The sequence below is a fragment of the Pelodiscus sinensis genome, chromosome 2, assembly GCF_049634645.1.
Source record: "Pelodiscus sinensis isolate JC-2024 chromosome 2, ASM4963464v1, whole genome shotgun sequence".
NCBI classification, from domain to species: Eukaryota; Metazoa; Chordata; order Testudines; family Trionychidae; genus Pelodiscus; species Pelodiscus sinensis.
In genome coordinates, this window is record NC_134712.1 from 173153395 (window position 1) to 173173507 (window position 20113).

Sequence of the window (20113 nt, forward strand, 5' to 3'; positions counted from 1 at the left end):
CACAAGTTACAGTGCTAGAAAGCACCAGTGTGAATTAAGCTGTGCTCCCAGTGCTGACAGTTACTCCCGTCATGGAGATGGTTTAATAGAGCATTGGGAGAACCCTCTCCCAAGCGCTCCTGCCATGGCAGCACTTTAATTTTAAACTTAGCTATTGAAATGGATTGTATGAGTAGGAATGATGTAGAATCGAATTCCTTTCATCCTCTGGGTTTTTAGCCAGTTGGACACAACATAGTAAAATACATTTTAATTACAAAGCAGCAGCCTATAAATTTTGTAGGATAAATACGAAAGTTTTAGATCAAAAGTTTGAGGTCTTTCCCATTTGAGTGCTCATCAAATCACCAATTCTGCTGCTTTTGAAATGTACCTTTCACTTTGCCATTGTACTTCATTTCTATTATTTCATACTTTTAACCACTCAGTCATGTTCACCTACAATTTCAATTCCTAACGACACACCAAACAGAATAAAATCAGTGTTTACCTGAGTTCTGTAGTATTGAGAAGATACAGCTTTGTCTGGTATTGTGCCAGGGCCCACTGAGGACTAACACAACCAACAAATGAGTGATCATGTAACATCTCCTGAAGACCTGGAATAACAACATGAGGTCATATAAATTGCTCCCAACCCAGATCTGCTATAGTCTGAAAAGAATCTTGATTATTCAAGTTGTGAAAAATCTCAAACTACTGCTTAAATCACTACTATGCACTTCAGTGCAAACAGTCCAAAATAACCAAGTATTAAAAAGTACCAAGGAAATTCTGAACATCCCAAGAGTTATCATAAAATAGACAATATATGAATGAGAAAGGTTATATTAAATTCAAAACATGAAAACAATTTGTAAAAATCTTGGTATTTTACTTGAATTTTATCATGTTTTACTGGATAAGTTCCTGGTTGGAAGAGATTAATAAACATCAAACATGCCTAAAAGAAAGTTTGTAATGCAAAAAATCACTGCAGGGTTAAATTAGATTTAAGAATTGACCATACTGCTCTTATTAGGGTTATATTCCCCACTAGCACCAAATAAATATGTAGATCAGTATTCTTAGCTTGACATTTGCTTTCCCAGATGAAATGTCTGTCCTCGTTGTTTAGAAGATGGCGCTTATAATAAAAAGTAAGGCTCTTGAAATGAAGCACCGTTCCACCCAATCTATTAAAAAGACCTATTGTTAATTCATCTAATTTCTTCAGAAGAGTTTGGCACTGCAAACATAGTATTATTAAAGCATTGTGCTACCTGATTTTCATTAGCATGTGCTATGAGATATAAAAGTGTCAGACGTGTATTTCAATGAGTCAAGCCTTTCTACAGCCCCCAGCTTAAAACACTTCAATGCATCATTGACAATCTACAGCCTATCCTGGAAATAAATCCCTCAGGGTACGTCTACACTACAGCGCTAGTTCGAACTAACTTAGTTCGAATTAGTTAATTCGAACTAAGCTAGTTCGAACTAACGCATCTAGAACTAAAAACTAGTTCGAACTAGCGTTTTGCTAATTCGAACTAGCAAGTCCACATTGAGTGGACTCTGAACAGGGCTTAAGGATGGCCGGAAGCAGTGCTGGCAGGGCATCAGAGGAGGACTTAGAGCGTGGAGATGCTGTCTCAGGCTAGCCGAGGGCTGTGCTTAAAGGGACCCGACCCCCACCCCGGACAGACAGTTCTCAGGGGTGCCCCGCTTACAAACCAGTCCTGGCTTGGAGTGCCCGAAGTACCCACACTGGGCACATCACACCACTCGGCCATCAGACCGGCTGCACTTGCCGCAGGCTGCCATCTGGGGAGAGGGGACAATCGGGGGGCTGCAGGAGAGCTTCCACCCCCAGAAGCCCGCAGAGCCAGCCCAGTCCTCCCCATCGGGGGCTCGTGCCCCATTCCTCCCTCACCTTCTTCCACTTACCCTTCCCTAGCCCCCCTTCTTATTGATGTACAAAATAAAGGACACATGTGTTCAAAAATAGAAACTCTGTTTATTTAACAAAACTCGGGGAAACTGGGAAAAGGAGGTGGGAGAGGGGAAGAGAGAGGCTGGGAGAGGGGAGGGGGAAAACTGGGAGGAGGGAGCTGAAAGGGGGAAGCAAGGGAAAGGAGGGGGTGGGGAAACTGAAGGATCAGGGGTGGGGGTCTCGCCGGGCCGACCGCCTCCCAGTACAGCGAGGGAGGGGGCCTCGGCGTCCCCGGGGCGATGGGGTGGAGGGTGCGGAGGTTGAGGTGGGGGGTGTGGACATTGAGGAAGAGGTTGTGGGGGTTGAGGAGGGAGAGGTGGGAGGGGGAGCAGGAGTGGGAGGAGGGACAGCAGTTGGGGGGACAGCTGGTGCAGGATCAGCACGGGGCACCATGCTCTGCAGCAGGAGCTGCAGGTTGGTGCTCAGCCCTCGGACCTCAGACAGCAGCTCGTGGCGGACCTGCAGGTCTTCCTGCATCCAGGACCGCAGTGTGCGGTGCACGGCTTGCAGGGCCCCAAGGTGCTGGTCCCAGTATTCCTGCTCCGTGCTGGCAGTCCGGAGCAGGCCGCGGGTGCGGGAGCATGTCCCAGGCGGGGTGGTGCGCCCTGCACGAGCAGCTGGTGCAGCTGTAGAGAAAGAAGAGAAGGGGTCAGTTCTCCCTGGGGACGCAGAGGATGATGCCCAGCCCCCTCCCCAACTCCGCAACGTGAGGGTGACCATGTCCTGCACCGTCACAGCCGCTGTGCTTGTACAGAGGCCATGGTCAGGATGTCTGGCTCTCCCCGGGACTGGAAGCTGCCCCAAGACCGCACCCATGTCCCTGTGCCATGTATAGTGTGGCCGGGGCGGTGGGGGGAAAGGGGAGATGTCCCCTGCCTCCGTGTAGAGGGGACATGTGAAGGGAAATCATCCTGCTGGGTCCTGCCCCGGGGTCGGGAGCATGTCACGTCTCTTTGCACAAGCATGTGCCTATTGGGCAATGGCCCCTGGGTGTCACGCAGCTGGAGCCACCTGCCCAAGGGTGGCATGGCACGTGCTCGCACGTGTACAGGTGTCTGCGTGATCCGTGGAAGGCATGGCCCACGCGCGCGGTCCCTGGTCTCCCTGCCACCTCCCCCCCCGAACTACTTAATTCAAACTACTTACCCGGTACGGTCTCCCTGGACGACCCTGCCGACTCCGGTGCTGGGACATCCTGCGGTGGCCCCTCCGGTGTGCCCGGGTCAGGGCCCTCCAGTCCCGGCTCGCTGTCCCCCAGGCTGGCACGGACCGCCCTGCCCCCCAAGAGTCGGTTGAGGGCAGAGAAGTAGGGGCAGGTGGCAGCCCCTGCTGTGGCGCCACCCCTGGTGGCCCTGGCGTACGCCTGGCGCAGCTTTTTAATTTTAATGCGCACCTGCTCCTGGGTGCGCCTGTGTCCCCTGGTGGCCATGGCGGCTGCTATGCGGCCATAGACGGCCGCATTCCTCCTCCTAGTGCGGAGATCATGGACGTTGGGGGCCTGCCCCCAAACCTCAATGAGGTCCATGACCTCCGCACTAGTCCAGGAGGCCGCGCGCCGTCTACGGCCCCTGGCTGGCCCCTGGGTGCTGGGGGACTGGGCAGGGGACATGTCACTCCCACTGGCTGCCTGGCTCATGGTGGGGCCACTGCTTCGGGGCAGAGACTCCTGGCAGGGCTGGCTGTCTCAAGTGCCGTCTGGCCAGAGTCTACCCCTTTAAGGGCCCGGGGCTGGGGGAGAGGAGAAGAGTTTTCCTGGTTGTGCCCAGAGAGGCCACCAGGGGGAACCTGGGAAGGGCTAGCCTCCCACTAGTTCGAACTAAAGGGCTACACAGCCCTTAGTTCGAACTAGCTAGTTCGAACTAGGCGTTAGTCCTCGTAAAATGAGGTTTACCTAGTTCGAACTAAGCGCTCCCCTAGTTCGATTCAAATTCGAACTAGCGGAGCGCTAGTGTAGCACCTATTAAAGTTAGTTCGAACTAACGTCCGTTAGTTCGAACTAACTTTGTAGTGTAGACATACCCTCACTCTCACCAACTTTGGAAGACAGGCCAATCCTTGCCTGCAGATAACCCCCCAATGAAGGCTGTTACAGTATAGTTGATTAACTGATTAACCGATAAGCAAAAGCTTATAGGCTAATGCTATAGACTACATGCATTTAACCACTGCCTGCCAGTAATTTTTTTAGCCGGCTGGCTAGCAGCCCAGCTTAGTCCCAGCTTGCACCAGGTCCAGGACTGACCCCTGCTGCGGCTCTGCTTTTAAAGTGTACAGCGGAGTCCGGATTAACCAACACCCCGCTTGCTGCCCCGTCACTCTCTAGGAGAAGCTGCTGCTGTCGGGATGCTTCCAGGCAGGAGCGGCGGCAGCAGCAGCTTCTTCTAGAGAGCAAGAACAGCATCAGCTGTTCCCTTGCTTTCTAGGAAAAGCTGCTGCTGCTGCCGCTCCTGCCTGGAAGCGTCCCGGCAGCAGCAGCAGCTTCTCCTAGAGAGCAAGGGAACAGCTGATGCCGCTCCTGCCTGGAAGTGTCCTGGCAGGAGCGGCTCCTAGAGAGCAACGGAACAGTTGATGCTGCTCTGCAGGAACTTTGTCCCCAGCAGGAGCAGCATCAGCTGTTCCGTTGCTCCCTACAGTAGAGTCTGTATCATCCGACATATTCAGGAATCCGACCACGTGTCGGTCCCGTTTAGGTTGGATGATAGGGACTCTACTGCAGTGGTCCCCAACCTTTTGAGGTTGTCGTGCACCAGGGGGCGTGGCCGTTTGCCCGCCGGGCGCCAGGGGGCGGGGACACTTGTGCGCCCGGGGGCGGCCCCACCTAGCCACGTGCCCGGGGGCGGGGCCCCCCCATAGCCGCACGCCCGGGGGCGGGGCCCCCTCCAAGGGCAGCGCGCCCGGGGGCGGGCCCCCCCCCCCCCGCGGGGTGTTGCGCGCCCGAGGCCGGCGCTCCCCCCCTCCTGCCGAGTGCTGCGCGCCCGGGGCCGGCGCTCCCCCCCACCCCCCCCCGAGTGCCGCGCGCCCGGCACTTCCCCCGCCAAGCGCCCGTGCGCCATGTGCCCAGGGCCAGGCCAGCCCCGAGCACCTGGCGGGCGCATTGAAGCACCGTGTTGGGGACCACGGCTCTACTGTATTAGGAACCAGGTGGGCAGGCAGCTCTGTTCAGACTTGCGCTGAGTATGGGCCGGGACCCCACCCTGAACAGAGCTATATCAGAAGCAGCTGCACAGGACAACAGGTAGCCTGTCCACAAGGAGAGCTAGTTTTTAAACTGGCTCCCCTTGCAGACCATCTCCTGCCTGGCACCCCATGCTGCTGCCTCTAATATAGAGGCAGTAGCACGGAGTGGCAGGGGGCTCCTCAGGAGTGGGGCCGGAGCACATTGGTTACCAGCCCTACCCCCGGGGACTACAGAATAGTTGACTAACCAATAACAATTCATGCGGTTAATTGACTTTTCAATTAACGGATATTAAAACATCCCTACCCCCAACCTGAAGCAAATACTACAGGCTCAGATACACTCACCCAGGAACCTACCCCTGCAACAAAACCAGATGCCAACTCTGTCCACACATCTATACTAGTGACACCAACACAGAAGCTAACCCCATAAGTCACAACATCAGGGGCTCATCCTCTTTGCACATTCTCTAATGTGATGTGCCAGCAATGCTCTTCTAAACCAGACGGTCTCTGTGACAAAGGATAAATGGATACAAATATGGCTTTCCAGTAAGTATTACAGAGACATTATGGGGGCAATACAAAATGGGACAGTTGCTCTAATTCTCTTTGCTATCATTCTGGGAAGATGATAGAATAACTGCAATGCCTTTCTATTTAATTATTTAGTGGGTGGACTAGATAAACCAGAATAAGGCATTTTGCATTCAGTACTAGTAGCCAGCACTGATCTTTTCCTGAAAGACCTCATGAAAAACTGTGATTGCTTGGTGTCAAGATTTCTTAGCCTTAGCAGACAATATAGATATCTGTAGATGCTGGCCTTCCTTAGCTGTGGAATTTCCCTGAATCTTATTACTAGTCAATTAAATTAACTAGACAAAAACTGTTAGGCCGTATGAGTTCCAATACCTAGACCAAATTAATAGGGCTGGAAAGTCTGAATGGATGCCATTCCTACTGTGCTTCAATTTCACTAACTAACAAGGATTGTGCTGGGCAGAGGACATGAAGTAAATCACCACCAGAGAGGAAACTGCCCTAAGAAGAATCTGCAAGCTGTGAACTATCTTTACCTTGTACAGTAGACTTCCGATAATCTGGCACCTTTGGGACCTACGTGGTGCCGGATTATCAAATATGCCGAAGTATCAGAAGGTACTCCAGCGGGGAGCTGTGACGGATCTGCTGGGAGCCGCACTGCGTCCGGGGGTTGGGCGGGGTACAGCTTGGCAAAGGGCGAACCCTCCGCTGTTTTGCAGGAAGGCGGGGGAAGCCCCGCGCCGCTTCCAGGAGGGGAGCGGGCTCCCCACCCCCCAGACTGCAGTAGTTATCGCGGAGCAGGTGGGTGAGGGGCGGCGCTGAGGGACCAACCCGGCAGCACCCCAGCTGCTCTGCTGCACAGCTTGTCCGCCGCTTGTCAGTTTCAGCAGCGGCAGCAGAGGACTTGGGGAAGCGGCGGAGTAGAGCAGCTAGGGTGCTGCCGGGTTGGTCCTGCAGTGGTGCCCCTCACCCCCCTGCTCTGTGCCCAGCAGCACCCCAGCTGCTCTGCTCTGCCGTTTGTCCGCCGCTCATGAGTTTCAGCAGCAGTAACGGCAGACTTGGGGAAGTGGCGGGGTGAAGCAGAGCAGCTGGGGTGCTGCCAGATGGGTCCCGCAGCGCCGCCCCTCACCTCCCCCCCCCCCGCTCAGCGATAACTACTGCACTCTGGGGTGTGGGGAGCCTGCTCTCAGCAGTGGCGCGGGGCTTCCCCCGTCTTCCTGCAAAATGGCGGAGGGTTCACCCCTCGCCGCGCCGTTCCCTGCCAGCAGCTCCAATTGTCCAGATGGCCAGAGCACTTCCAGGTTCCAGTTGGTGCTGGAATATCGGGAGAGTGCCGGACCACTGAATGCCGGACAAATGGAGTTTAACTATATAAGGATTTCACAGGAGGCAGGTATGTGACACAGCGAACATGGTTCCCCTTTCCTCATTCATATAAAAATGGTGTGCACAAGCTACAGCAATTTAATTAATCTGGTTCCATCATATTCCCATTATCAATCCTTTTTCAGAGACTAGCAATACTAGGCAATAAAAAAAAAAAAAAATGACCATGAACATGGCTTACCCTTGAAAAATCTCAAGATGGAAAATAGGGGGGAAAAAAGAAAAAAATATTTTTGTATTATAAAAGTTCCATTGTTTAAGAAACCTCACTTTGTCCTTGTATCCAGAGCAAACAAAGAACGAACCGTGATATTTAGGCTGCAATTTTGCAGGCTATTTTTCCATAGGGTGAGTTAACATCTGTACTTGGAATGGAAAAAAGCCTTACAGTAATTAGTGTCTTTTGTTTAGTAATGCAGTTTAATATGCAGACTCACTAAAAGCTAAACCGGCCCTTACATATGAAGTGAATACCTGTCCTAGCTAAGTGGGGAAAGGATGTGCTGGTTCTTATGGTTTAAAAAACTTAATCCAACTGTCTGAGCAAAATTTGTGTTAACTCAATACAGTTCTGGGTTAGCAGGTCAATCTGCAAGCTACACAGAGCCCCAGCAAACTTTCTTTTGCAACAGGAATAGGCTTATTGTTGTGCCAATTTTATAAAAGTATCTTAAGTAGTCCAAGGAATCATATGTTTAACAGTCAGAAAAATAATCATCTTGAGAAACAAGAGTCTTGCATACTTGCATGTGCTTGACCACTAATTTCCTGTTGCAGAGCCAACACACTGGTTAGGTTAATAATTCTTCTCTTAGGGGTGCAGGCAGCAGTCATTCCCTTTCTAGTATCTTCCTCCATTTCTACATCAGAGTCTGACCGCTGTCTCTTTCTGCAATGCAGAGACAAAAAGAAAATATTTTCTGTTCTCATTAGAATGATATTCAAGTGTATACTCAACCTGAAGTGCAGTAACCTCACATGAAACAGCAATCAGGAAACCAGCTAGCTCAAAAGTTTCAAAAAAGGAAAGACTTCATTTCATTTCCAAGGCACTGTTTAACAAAACAGGCCAACTGTTAAAGCTATTTAGGGATTCTTATGACTAATCACTTTGGCCAAATCAACTGTTTAAAAAGACCTCTTCAAAAGGAGTTAGACTTGGCCCTAAAGGAGATAATCACAGAAGATCCAGCATGTACCTTGATTAGATTTGATTTTCTTCAATATAATGAAAAATTAGTTTTCTCCTGACTATTTGTAAATAGTTAAAAGTCACAAATCAGATTATTTTTTTCCAGGAATTATCTGCAAGATTAGAAAAGGAACACTGGGTATCCTCCCTGCTCATTAACTATAAGGGGAAACTCAGTCCTCTATGAGGTGAGCATAAGAGATTGTGATTCATACATAATCATCCTAAATAAAACAAACCCTATTTACTTTTCACTATTTATGCTGTTCATTTCCTTCACATTCATCTCTCAATTTGGAGAATGGTCATTTTCACTTTCTAATTCTCCAGCAGCAGCACAAGACTTCTGTGTTATGGTTTATAAAGATTTTAATTCCTCTGTGAAAGCTCAAGATATTTGTTCACATTTGGTTTTTAGCTTTCCTAAAGCCCTTTTCCTGATTTTCCTAAAAAAGCACCCAAACTTAACTGCACACCTTTCATAAACAGCAGGATGAATGGACTTAAATCAAGTCTAAAGGGCAGCCATGTTAGTCTGTAACTTTAAAAACAAGCAGTCCTGTGGCACCTTGGGCTAGGTCACACTACCAGATTATTTAGAAATAAATTATTCTGAAATAATAACTCCTGAAATTACTATTTCAAAATAAGCTTATTCCTTTTCACAAGCAGGAGTTATTTCAAAACAACAAGCTCGTTATTTCAAAACAGCCTTGGTAGTGTGGACGTTTGCCTTGTTATTTTGAAATAAAGGAAGGTATTTTGAAATAACTCTACAGTGTAGACACATGCTTAGAGACCAACATATTTATTAAGTCTGAGCTTTCATTGGTAAAACTCACTTCATCAGATGAGTTGAGTGGAAATACAGAAACCAGGGTGTATATGATGATAAAAGAAGTTACCTGTCAACTGTATGATCAGTGTTAATGAAGCTTATTAAATCAGGCTGGATGTCTCTCATTCATAGCATATGATGTAGAAACGCAAATATCAAAAGGCAGAAGAAATTGCCTTTGTAGTGCATGAACCAATCAAACTCTTTATTCGAGCCTGATTTGATAGTGATGAACTTGTAAATGAACTCTAGTTCAGCGGTCTCCCTCTGTAATCTAGTGATAAAATGCTCTTGTAGAAGAATGGCTACTTTTAAATCCATGATTGAATGTCCAGGAAGGTTAAAATATTCCCTCAGGTTTATGTATATTGCCATTGCTGATGTCTGATTTGTGTCCATTTATCCTTTGGCGCAGAAACTGCCCACTTTCGCAGTACATGGCAGAGGGCATTGCTGGCACTTAACGGCATATATTACATTAAATGTGTGAGCCCTGATGTTGTGGCTTACGTGATTAGGTCTGCAAATATGTAGATACAGTTGGCAACGGGGTTTGCTGCAGAGGTAAGTTCCTGGGTAAGTGCATCTATGCAGGGGTATGTGACTACTGATAAGTATTTGCTTCATGTTGGGGGGAGAGAAGGGGCCTTTCTGTAGGGGTTTTACTCACAAAAGCTCATGATCTAATAAATTTGTTAGTCTCTAAGGTGCTCACTGATTTAAATAAAGTGATATCACTTACAAAAAAAAAAAACATGATTCAAATCAACAACCAGAGACCCTTAATTTGAATAATCAATATTTTGGAATTTTTTGCATTTGTTCATTTTAGTTATTTTCACAAAGAAAAGCTGATTCTTATGAGTCAGTAACTACGAAAACATGTCGATTTGCAACTAATTACACTAAATGTGGTGCTTTTTGCACCAAGAGGATAAACTATGCCTATTACGTTTATTTAAGCTACTACAGAACTTAACTTGTGTTTATTCAAATTCTAAATTCAATTATAAAATGCACAAAAACAGCATTTAGTTTTTCTTAAATTTCTGGATAAAAAAAGTTTTTAAAAAACATTTTGCATTTAAAACTGAAGGATTTACTAAAAGAAAATATCAACTACATTCAGTGAATTGAAGTGACTGCTTCTCATCAAGATTTTAGAACTATTAGGGCTCATCCTCTCACTCCTAATTTTTATTCGTAGAGTGGAAGAAGGAAAAAAGTTTTCCTGCTTTTTCAAATACAACTTTTGTTTCTTAGCTTTGAATGAACTAGTCATTGAACTGAATTAGTTGAATAAATTGAAATTGAGAAAATATTGTTTACACCTGCAGAAAAGTTAACTGTTGTCAAAAGCTGATTTAGTACTTCAACAAACTTTGATTCCAGATGTTTAACCACTAGCACCATTTAAGTGGTCTTTCTCTAAGAACTTGATAGCAAGCAGACACTGCTAATTTATTTAATTTAAAAATTTAACTTAAAATGAAGGCCTTAATATACAGTTTTTAAATTGACATTTTCAATAGGTTTATTTCTTAAACAATATGTTTTTTTAAATCGGATTTAAGTTAAACTTTTCTATAAAATTAAAAAAATATGTTTATCCACTTTGATAAAAACTAATCATCTATCAGCAGGACTCGCCAATCCGCAGTGAGCCCCGCTCGCCAGTCACGCTGTCCAGCGATCTGCGCATGTGCAGATCGCCCAAACCTGGCTCTTCCAGGTTACAGTCTACTCGCCCCGGGCGAGTAGATTGTATTATTTGTCGAGCCCTGTTATCAGCATAGGTCATCTTTACCTAGTAAGACCTGTTTCAGGACTCAGCCTTCCACTTTCCTTCTGCAGTTCTGGTGTCATCACTGAAGCTTCCTGTGCAACAGCCATTGTATCAAAGTCATTGAGATCTTCCATTTCAGTATCCTGCTGCCTGGCTCTGCCATCAGAAAGGTCTGTTCTACCATCTTGGATCACTGTTGTATGCCCAGTACTCGAGACTTTCTTCACAGGCTGAAGGAAAGCATCCAGCTTTTGGTCTCGGGAATCAGTACGGACCATTTGGTGGGCATAGACTTTATCACTTGTTCCTTTAGTTGTGAAAGAGGAGGTCGCTACTGATTTAACAACCTCAGTGGAAGAGCATTCAACTCCTGGGATCAAAGTCTTCATTGCAAAAATGGGAAAAGAAGAGAAATTCAACATCTTCAGGAGACTGTACATGCCCATGTATTTATTTTAAGGCTTTGTCTACATTACACAGCTTTTAGCAACACATGCATATAGTTATTTTGCATATATCTAACATACATAACTGTTTCAAAATGTTATAAGAACACAAATGGTAGTGTTACATAAATGCATAATTCTACTTAATGTTGTCTTTAAACATTAAATGGAACATCCATTAATTTAATATTTTGTAAAAAGTAAACAATGAGTTCATTTAAAAGGTCTCCCTTCAGTCTAAAAATATTTTCTCATCATCTGTAAACCCAAGGGCTGTGTCTAAACTATACCCCTCTGTCAGCAGAGGGATGTAAATTAGATGTTTCAAAAGTGCAAATATCCCACGCTTCATTTGCATAGTCGCATCATGGTGCTGGAATGGGGATCTTTCGAACAAGTGCCCCGTTGTCGAAAAAACGTGTCTAAACTGCAGATTCAGTTTCGAAATGGCACTTGTTCGAAACAGCGCCATGACGCAATTATGCAAATGAAGTGCGGGATATTTAAATCCCCACTTCATTTGTGCTTTCAAAACATCTAATTTACATCCCTCTGCTGACAGAGGGGTGTAGTTTAGACATAGTCCTAATGACTAACTGAAAGAAAGAAAAATGGGTTCTCCCTCCCCTACTGTCTCCCCCAGTCTGTTTACATTGTGCATTTGCCAACAAAACGGTGGAATGAGACTTTTGTCATGAAAAATGCCCAAGTTTCAGTGACAAAAAACTACTACTTCGAGAGGATGTACCAGGGCTATTCACCACTCCGGCACTCCAAGTGCAGAAGGTGGGGGCCCACAAAGACTTTAAATGTACCTTGCCTCCACAGGATGCAGTTACAAAACTCCCCCAGAGTCACAGATTCACTGACTTTTGGGGGAGGGGAGGAGAGTAGCTGCCATTATCAAGTGATTTTATCCCTAAAACCAGGGGTGAACACTTGAATTCTCCCCCAAGGGTACCCCAAGCTCTTTTGCTGCAAAAGAGATTTAAAAAAAAAGAGAGAGACAGAGACAGAGAGAGAAAACAAGGTACAGTTCTTGGTAGCTGACCACCCAGTTTCAGGCAGGCACATCCATACACACAGAACCATTACTCTCCAGAACACAATCAAATCACCACCTTAAAAAAAAGTGATTTTTATTACAAAACAAAAGATACACTTGATAGAGCATACTTGGTTGCTAGATGTTGCATAGCAACTAAGGAAAACAAATTAAAACACAGAGAAAATCTCTGCGAACAATTCTTCGATAGTAAATAAGGAGGGGAGGCATAGATTCACAAAAAGCAGTTCAATCCTAACCACAAAAATAAAGAAAATACCCACAGCAACTAGATAAGCTTTTTCAGTCCACTTCTATGCCCCTAATTACTTGTTAGTCCTGCCTGGCTTTAAATGATTTTGTGTGTCTCAATTCCTGGTTTTATTCTCCTACACAAAGAAAGCACACAAGGTATCTATTTCCAATTCAAATTTCAACACTCTCTCAATTGGTTCTTCTGCCGGCCCCCCGCCAACACCCTTCCTAGTTTAACCCCTTAGTCATCGGGTGCTGGCCAGCACTCCTCCTATCCATTACAGGGTGTCGCCGTGGATGCTCCATGTTTGGTCTTGAAGTCGTCCCAATGCCTTGGAAGCAAGTCCCTGCAGGTGTGGTGCCAGCTGGCGCCTAAAGATACCGCACACGCACAGCCCCAACCCTCTTGTTCCTTCTCAACCATCTTTGGCCTGAGATGGAGCTCTGTAGTTCTCTGGTTTACTTGAAGTGTATCTTGTAGTTTTTAAAGCATTTACTAGTTATTAGTCAGTTTTAGTTAGATAATTGTTGTTAAATTAAAAAAAAAAAAAAACTTTTTTGGCCATGCCTGGTTCACCAGGCTTTAGACACTATGCCTCCTGCAGGGAGGCAATCCATATTTCTGGCGGGCATTCCGAATGCATCAGGTGTTTGGAAGAAAAACACTAATCTCAGGACTGTCTGCATTGTGCCAAACTCAAAGCCAGGACTCACAGGGACAGAGACCTCCATTTAAAGTTGATCCTCACGGAGAAGAGGAGACACCTGGCTTCAGATCCCAGTGTGCCACCTAGGGAGGTACAATCACCCCAGGTCTCCCTCAGGACAAAAAAAGAGGAGATGTTCCTCAGTGCTCCACCATGAGCCCACCTCTAGAAAAGGTCTCTGTCCAGAATTTCCACACAGAGGTCTCGTGCCGGAACTTACAACGCTCCCGGTACCTCAGGAATTGCAGCACCGTCAACTGCCACCGAAGGTGACCATAAAGGGTCCTAAAGCCATGCCGGCACTTGCTTTGGTGCCAATGATGGCATCAGTACCACCGCTTACATCCTTGGTACCAGTAATGACAATAGTACCGACAATTGCAGTGCCACCACCATCAGCTCCTCCTGCACGCCCAGTGGTACTGACAGCGTCGTCTATTACAGCTGCACCGATAGTCCTTACCCACTCGCCAGCAATGTTGGCACCAATGAGATTAGTGGAACTGATCATATATTCTGTGCCGTCAACGTACCAGAGGTCGTTACCATCAGTTCCGACCACACCGTTGGCACCATATAGGCTGGGAATATACACTCCAGCACCAATCCTGGTGGCCCTGTTGCCATATATGCGAAATGCTGATCTCGCAGTGATGTCAGCTCCTCAATCTCTGCTTTTCGGTATTGATGCATCGCCAGTACCAACATCTCATATGCTGTCTCCAGTGCCATCACAATTTTCCAGCAATGAAGAGGGCATACAGGTCTCCTTCTCTCCACATTGTAGTCCTCTACTATAATACTGTCCTCATGCCCCTTCTCCATGGTATGGTCATCATTGGATACCTTTTCTGGTACTGTATCCTCCACAATGGTCTTACTGGAGCCCCTGTGGTTCACACAGGAGACACCACACAGTGCAGCCTAGTCCTTACAAACAGGCTAGTTTTTATACACCACGCACGACACCATCCGTGCAGCAGCCTGATACTGAACCACCTCAGGCAACTGAGGAGTCCCTCCTGACTCATCACCTCCAAATAATTCCTCACCCTCACCTGACAAGGCCACAACTCCAACTCTGGCCGTTAATGACTTTGCCCACTTCAACGAGCTCTTTAAGAGAGTGGCAACTGAACTCAAGACTGCCACAGAGGAAATTGTACAGCCTCAACATGAGCTCACTGACATTTTACAACCTTCACCATCATCCAAGATTGCCTTCCCTATCAAACTCACTATTTTGGACCCTACCGACACAATTTGGCAAACTCCTGCGTCCATTCCACCAGCGTGCAAGGGAGCGGATAAGAAATACTATGTACCCACTAACACCTCGGAGTTTCTCTTTACACACCCCACCCCAAACTCCCTAGTGGTGGAAGCCGCTCACCACTAGGCAAAACATTCTTTTGCCACTCATTTGGATAAGGATAGCAAGAGACTCGACCTCTTTCACTGCAAGGTTTACACTTCCACAACTTTACAGTTCAGGATCTTGAACTACTCAGCCCTGCTGGCTAAGAATGATTTCTGCAACTACTCCAAACTTACGGATTTTGTGGATGACATTCTGGAGGCAAAGAGGCCCCAATTTGTGGCTATTATTTCTGAGGGACAGGTTGTTTCTCGAGCCACCCGCCAAACAGCACTGGATACTGCGGCTAGAACCACAACCACTGCCCTTGTAATGCAGAGAGCTTCCTGGTTCTCCCCAGCCACCTTCCCTTGAGAGATACAATCCACAGTCAAGGACTTGCCCTTTGACCACATGAAACTGCTTGCGGCCAAGACCAATGAAGTCCTCAATACCATGAGGGTCTCTTGCGCAACTCTCCATACTCTGGGCATACATACATCCACTAACTGACGCAGGCAGTACTGTTACTAGCCTTATCAGCGATCAGGCTATCCTGCCTCTCTCAACCAATGTCAGGACAACAATGCCAGCAGGAATAGAACCCAGCCTCAGACGGCTGTCAGGCTTGGCCCTCAACTGCCACCGGCCAACAAACAAATTTGAAGCCTTGATCGAGGGCTCCGAAAACCCCTTAAAAGTTTCAATGCAAATGACTATGAGAATCTTCCTAAACCACCTCTACCCATTTTACCACCAATATTTCTCCATCACTTCAGACAGATAGGTGCTTGACATCATTCTGACAGGTTACATCATCCCGTTCCTCTCCAAGCCCCCCACCCACACTCTTACCCTATCCCTCTTCAGGGACCCCTCTCACAAGTCCCTGCTTCAACAAGACGTGCTGCACCAGTTAAATCTAGGGGCCATAGAGCTGGTCCCGCAACAGCACAAGGGGACAGGCTTCTATTCCCATTACTTTCTAACTCAAAAGAAGTCAGGAGGCTAGAAGCCAATTCTAGACTTGAACAAGTTCATCAAGACTCAAAATGGTTACCTTATCAACAATTATTCCAGCATTGCAACAAGAGAACTGGTTTTCAGCACCTGACCTCCAGGACACTTACATTCATGTTTTAATACATCCTGCTCACAGGAGTTTCTTAAGATTCATGGTAGGCCTGGAACACTACCAATATCACATCCTACCTTTCGGGCTATCCATAGCCCTTCGAGTTTTCTCCAAGGTGCTCACTGTGCATCTTCACTCCATGGGAATTACTATAGTCCCTTATCTAGATAACTGCCTCCTCAAGGCTACATCTCAGACAGAGTCTGCTCACAGAACAGCAATAACCATAGAGTGCTTCCAAAAGTTGGGCCTTTGCATAAACTGGGAAAAGACCCTTCCCAGACTATGCAGTTCATTGCAGCCCACCTGGATTCCCAGGCGACACGAACCTACCTACCTCACAACAAATTCACCATTCAGACACTGGCCACAGCGATTTATTTCTCGACATATACCACAGCCAAGGACTGCCTACAACTTCTTGGCCACATGGCTTATATGACCTTTGTGGTGTCACATGCTTGACTCCACATGCACTGCTTACAGCTCTGGTTCGGCAGGAATCCCATGTCACTCCTGCTCACCGTACCACAGAGGTCAAGACGTCTCTCCTCTGGTGGACCAAAAAATCCAATCTCTGCACCGGGGTCCCATTCCTGCAATGTTCTCGCACAATTACAACAGACGCTTTGCTCATCAGGTGGGGACTTCACCTCTTAGACCAGACTGTCCAGTGCCGTTGTTCAACTCAAGAGATGCCCCTACATATAAACCTCTTGGAATTGCATGCCATACACAATGCTTGCAGGCACTTCCTGCCTTCCACTGCCAACAAACATGTCCATGTTTTCACACCCAACATTGCCTGCATCTTCTATATCAACAGACAAGGGGAGCCAGGTCTCCATCCCTGTGCACTGAGGCCTTGAAACTGTGGAACTTCTGCATCACTCACCATATCCACCATATTCTCCTGGCACAGTCCCTGCAGGGACTGCTTCAAAATCTCCGATCCAGGTGTCAGGATGGCTTCAAGTCCGAACGTGGAGCATCCACGAGGACACCATCTCGAAGAACTCCAGTTACTGCACAAAGTGAGTAACCTTTGTTTCCACCCCTACAAGAAACTTTATTTTCTTTTCCCCTTGCTTTATTATTGACAAACATGCAGTGTCAACACCACAAGGCACTTTTTTGCTTTTCCTGCCCTACAGGAAGCGTCCCACAATGCCCATGCTGCTGCTTTGGTCACCAGTTTGAACTCTGCTGCCCTGCAGCCAGGTAAACAGCTATCCACCCACTCTGCTTACAAGCCCTAGGAATTTAAAATTCCATTTTCTACTTGCTTGATCAGTGTGGAGAGGTCTCAAGGCGTCTTCACAGGTGACTTTTGCTGGCTATCACCAGTGGCTCTCCCACTTGGACCACCGCAGAGCTGTTGGATCTGATCAGTATATGGGGAGAGGAGTCTGTTCAGTTCCAGCCATGAACAACCCATAGGAATTGGAACATGTATGAGCAAATTTCTCAAGACTTGTGTGAAAAGAGTTATGAGTGAGACATGATGAAGTGCAGAGCAAAGATAAAGGAATGAGGCAGACATTCCGTAAGCTGAAGGAGGCAAACTGTTGCTCCACTCCTGTACAAAAGACCTGCTGTTTTTATAAGGAGCTGGATGCTCTCCTCAGTGGTAACCAATGTTCCCTCTAATCTTTTCCATTTATATACAGATTTTTTACATCCATGTATAAAATCCTTTTTTCTATGTACACCGAGACATGTGCAGTAGACATTGCCAGTAGAAACAAAAACCTAGCTGTGGGTGCTCTGCCAATCAACTGGGCAACGTTGGAATCTGCAGCACAAGTGCCCAGCTTACAGAGAACATTAGTGGTAACCCCACCTCCACAAGTTCCGTGGATACTTCAGAGGGCATGGAAGCAACAGAAGAGAGGACCTAACCCAGACGATGAAATAACAAATGGAGAGGTGTGAGCCAGGCAAGGATGTGAGGCTCCCAGCAAGGGTTGCCCAGGGGAGCCAGCAGCCAGGAACTGTTCTCCACTCCTGAGGTACATAGCCAATCACAGCAGCTGCTCTCCAGAGAGCAGGAGACGAGACACAGGGTAAGCGGTGGCTGTGGCTTGGAGTGCAGAGGTGAGCATAGGGTATAGAGAAGTGGAAAGCAACTGTGTTCCTGTGATTTGGATGATGTCCTACATAGCTAAATCAGTAAGGCCACGAAGATAATCTCAATAGAATCCTCCACAGAGATGCTCTGGAAAGTTTTCCGGAGGTACTTGGCAATCCTCTGCCATCGAACACTGTCCCATGCCATTCTGCAATCATTTGTGCAGGGACAAAAGAGACACATAAGTGGGCTGTATATGGAGCATGACCCTAGCTGCAAGCATCTAGTAATTGAGCCCTGGTTTTCCTCTTTACTCTCAGCAGTGAGAAGTTTGCTAGAATGATCCCCACCTGTGGAGAAATGTGGGATCATTTCAGAATGAGTTCCCTGCAAAATTGCACTGAAAGCCTGCAAAAACTATTTTCTTTTTTCCATATGCATACCCTCCACTCTCAACACTCTCCATGCTTTGGGAGCTTACAGAGATATCTGCCTTTCAAGAGTCTGCGAGAAAGTGATTGGTATGTTGCAAAAAGTGCTTGTAAATGAAATATTTTAATGTTGAGCTGTAATTTAACAATCCCTCTTTTGTGCATTGTGCTTTACAGTAAATAGGTTCAAAACATGCAGATTAAAAAAAGAGGCTAAGATGCACCAGAGAGGATACGGTTAGAATGGTAGTACACCGCACCTCTGCAGAGACAAAGAGACAAGAGGAGTGCTGGGAGGCAGAAAGACAGGACAGAAAGGAGAATCAAGCATTTGCTAGAGACGCCACTGACGGGATGATGAAGGTCACAGAGCAACAAACCGAGATGCTCAAATCTTTAATCAAGCTGCAGAATGAGACGAGCCAAGAGTACCTGAAAATAAGTGCATCATGCACCTTTTCAGCCCATCCTGTGTTGAAGTCCGTGAAACACCAATGGTGATCCACGAGCGCCTATAACAACATGGAGAAGCATCACTTCCTGTTGCTGTATGCTGTGGCAAAATGGTCTGGTGCTAAAACTGGAATGTGTGTACCATCTATTGCTTCCCCCTAGTTAGAAAAGCCCCGCTCTGCAAAGTCATCCATTATTTCATGTACGTTTCCCAGCATCACAGTCCTTCATAGCAGAATGTGATATATTGCCCTGCACACGTGTAGTAGGTACAGCCCCAACAGTAGAATTGCTCACTTCAAATTGATTTGCAACTGACCAGTAGCAATCAGGAGGAGTCATCTTCCAAAGAGCAATTGTCACAAGCCTCTCTATCAAGGTCAGACCTCATCCTGGTGTCCTTGTGCTGCACACTGGATGCCAGCCCAGCACACAGCTCGAGGAAAATTGTTACACATCTTAAATTTCTGTAGCCACTGCTCTTCATCCCACACCTGAATGATAATGCAATCCCACCAATCAATGCTTGTTTCCCTAGCCCCCCGCACTCCCCCAAAAAACCCTGATGGATTATTCTATGCAGCTGCTACTGCAAATGCCAAAAGCAATGCCAAGTTGCTGCTGTCCATATCACGCAGACTGTAACATGTCTGAGAGTCTTCCTCTGCCAGTAACTTCAAGATTAACTGTGTTGCCATGCATGTTGTCCTCATGGCACATCTACACAACAGGGCTAAAGCCAAAATAAGCTATGAAATACTGCACAAGTTGAAATAGCTTATTTTGGCTTTTGGCACTGTCTACAAAGTAGGAAGTCCAAGGCAGAGGGGTTACAGGAATCAGAGTAAGAAGTCCTCCTGCTCAACATTATTTTGACGTAACTCTTTGTAGTACACATGCAGACTATGTTATTTTGGAACAAAGTCAGTTATTCTGAAATAGCATTGCTATGTAGATGTACCCTTAGAGAACAGGAGAGAAGTGTGGGATCCATCCTCTCTTACTGCAGATGCTGGCGTGTACAGCAAAGAATGGTAGTTGGAAAAAATGGTGGGAAAAAAAGCTGGAAACCACTGGAGGGCTAGGACACTAGCTAGGATGAAATGTTCTGCATGGTCCCAAAATGACCATGCTCTGTAACTCATTCCCACAACATCTAGCAACAGACGGTGCCACCAGGCACTATGAGATATATATCCATGGTACATTTCTCATGCCGTTTATGAGGGAGATCGCAATGTGGGCGCAATCTGTTAGCAGAGGAGGCAAGTATGAACATGATTTGGCAACTTTGCTGATGTCAATTTTTC

At 46.7% G+C, this 20113-nt stretch overlaps 1 protein-coding gene across 3 annotated transcripts in view; it reads right to left on the reverse strand.

The window, feature by feature from the left end:
• MLH1 (mutL homolog 1) overlaps positions 1-20113 on the reverse strand; it is a 47193-nt gene that overhangs the window by 7364 nt on the left and 19716 nt on the right. For all 3 annotated transcript variants that reach the window (XM_075921790.1, XM_075921791.1, XM_025185134.2), the window contains 3 exons: positions 10925-11286; positions 7831-7976; positions 491-599 (listed from right to left, as the gene is read on the reverse strand). In XM_075921790.1, the coding sequence (XP_075777905.1) occupies positions 491-599; positions 7831-7976; positions 10925-11286 (617 nt within the window). The remainder of the gene's footprint in view (positions 1-490; positions 600-7830; positions 7977-10924; positions 11287-20113) is intronic.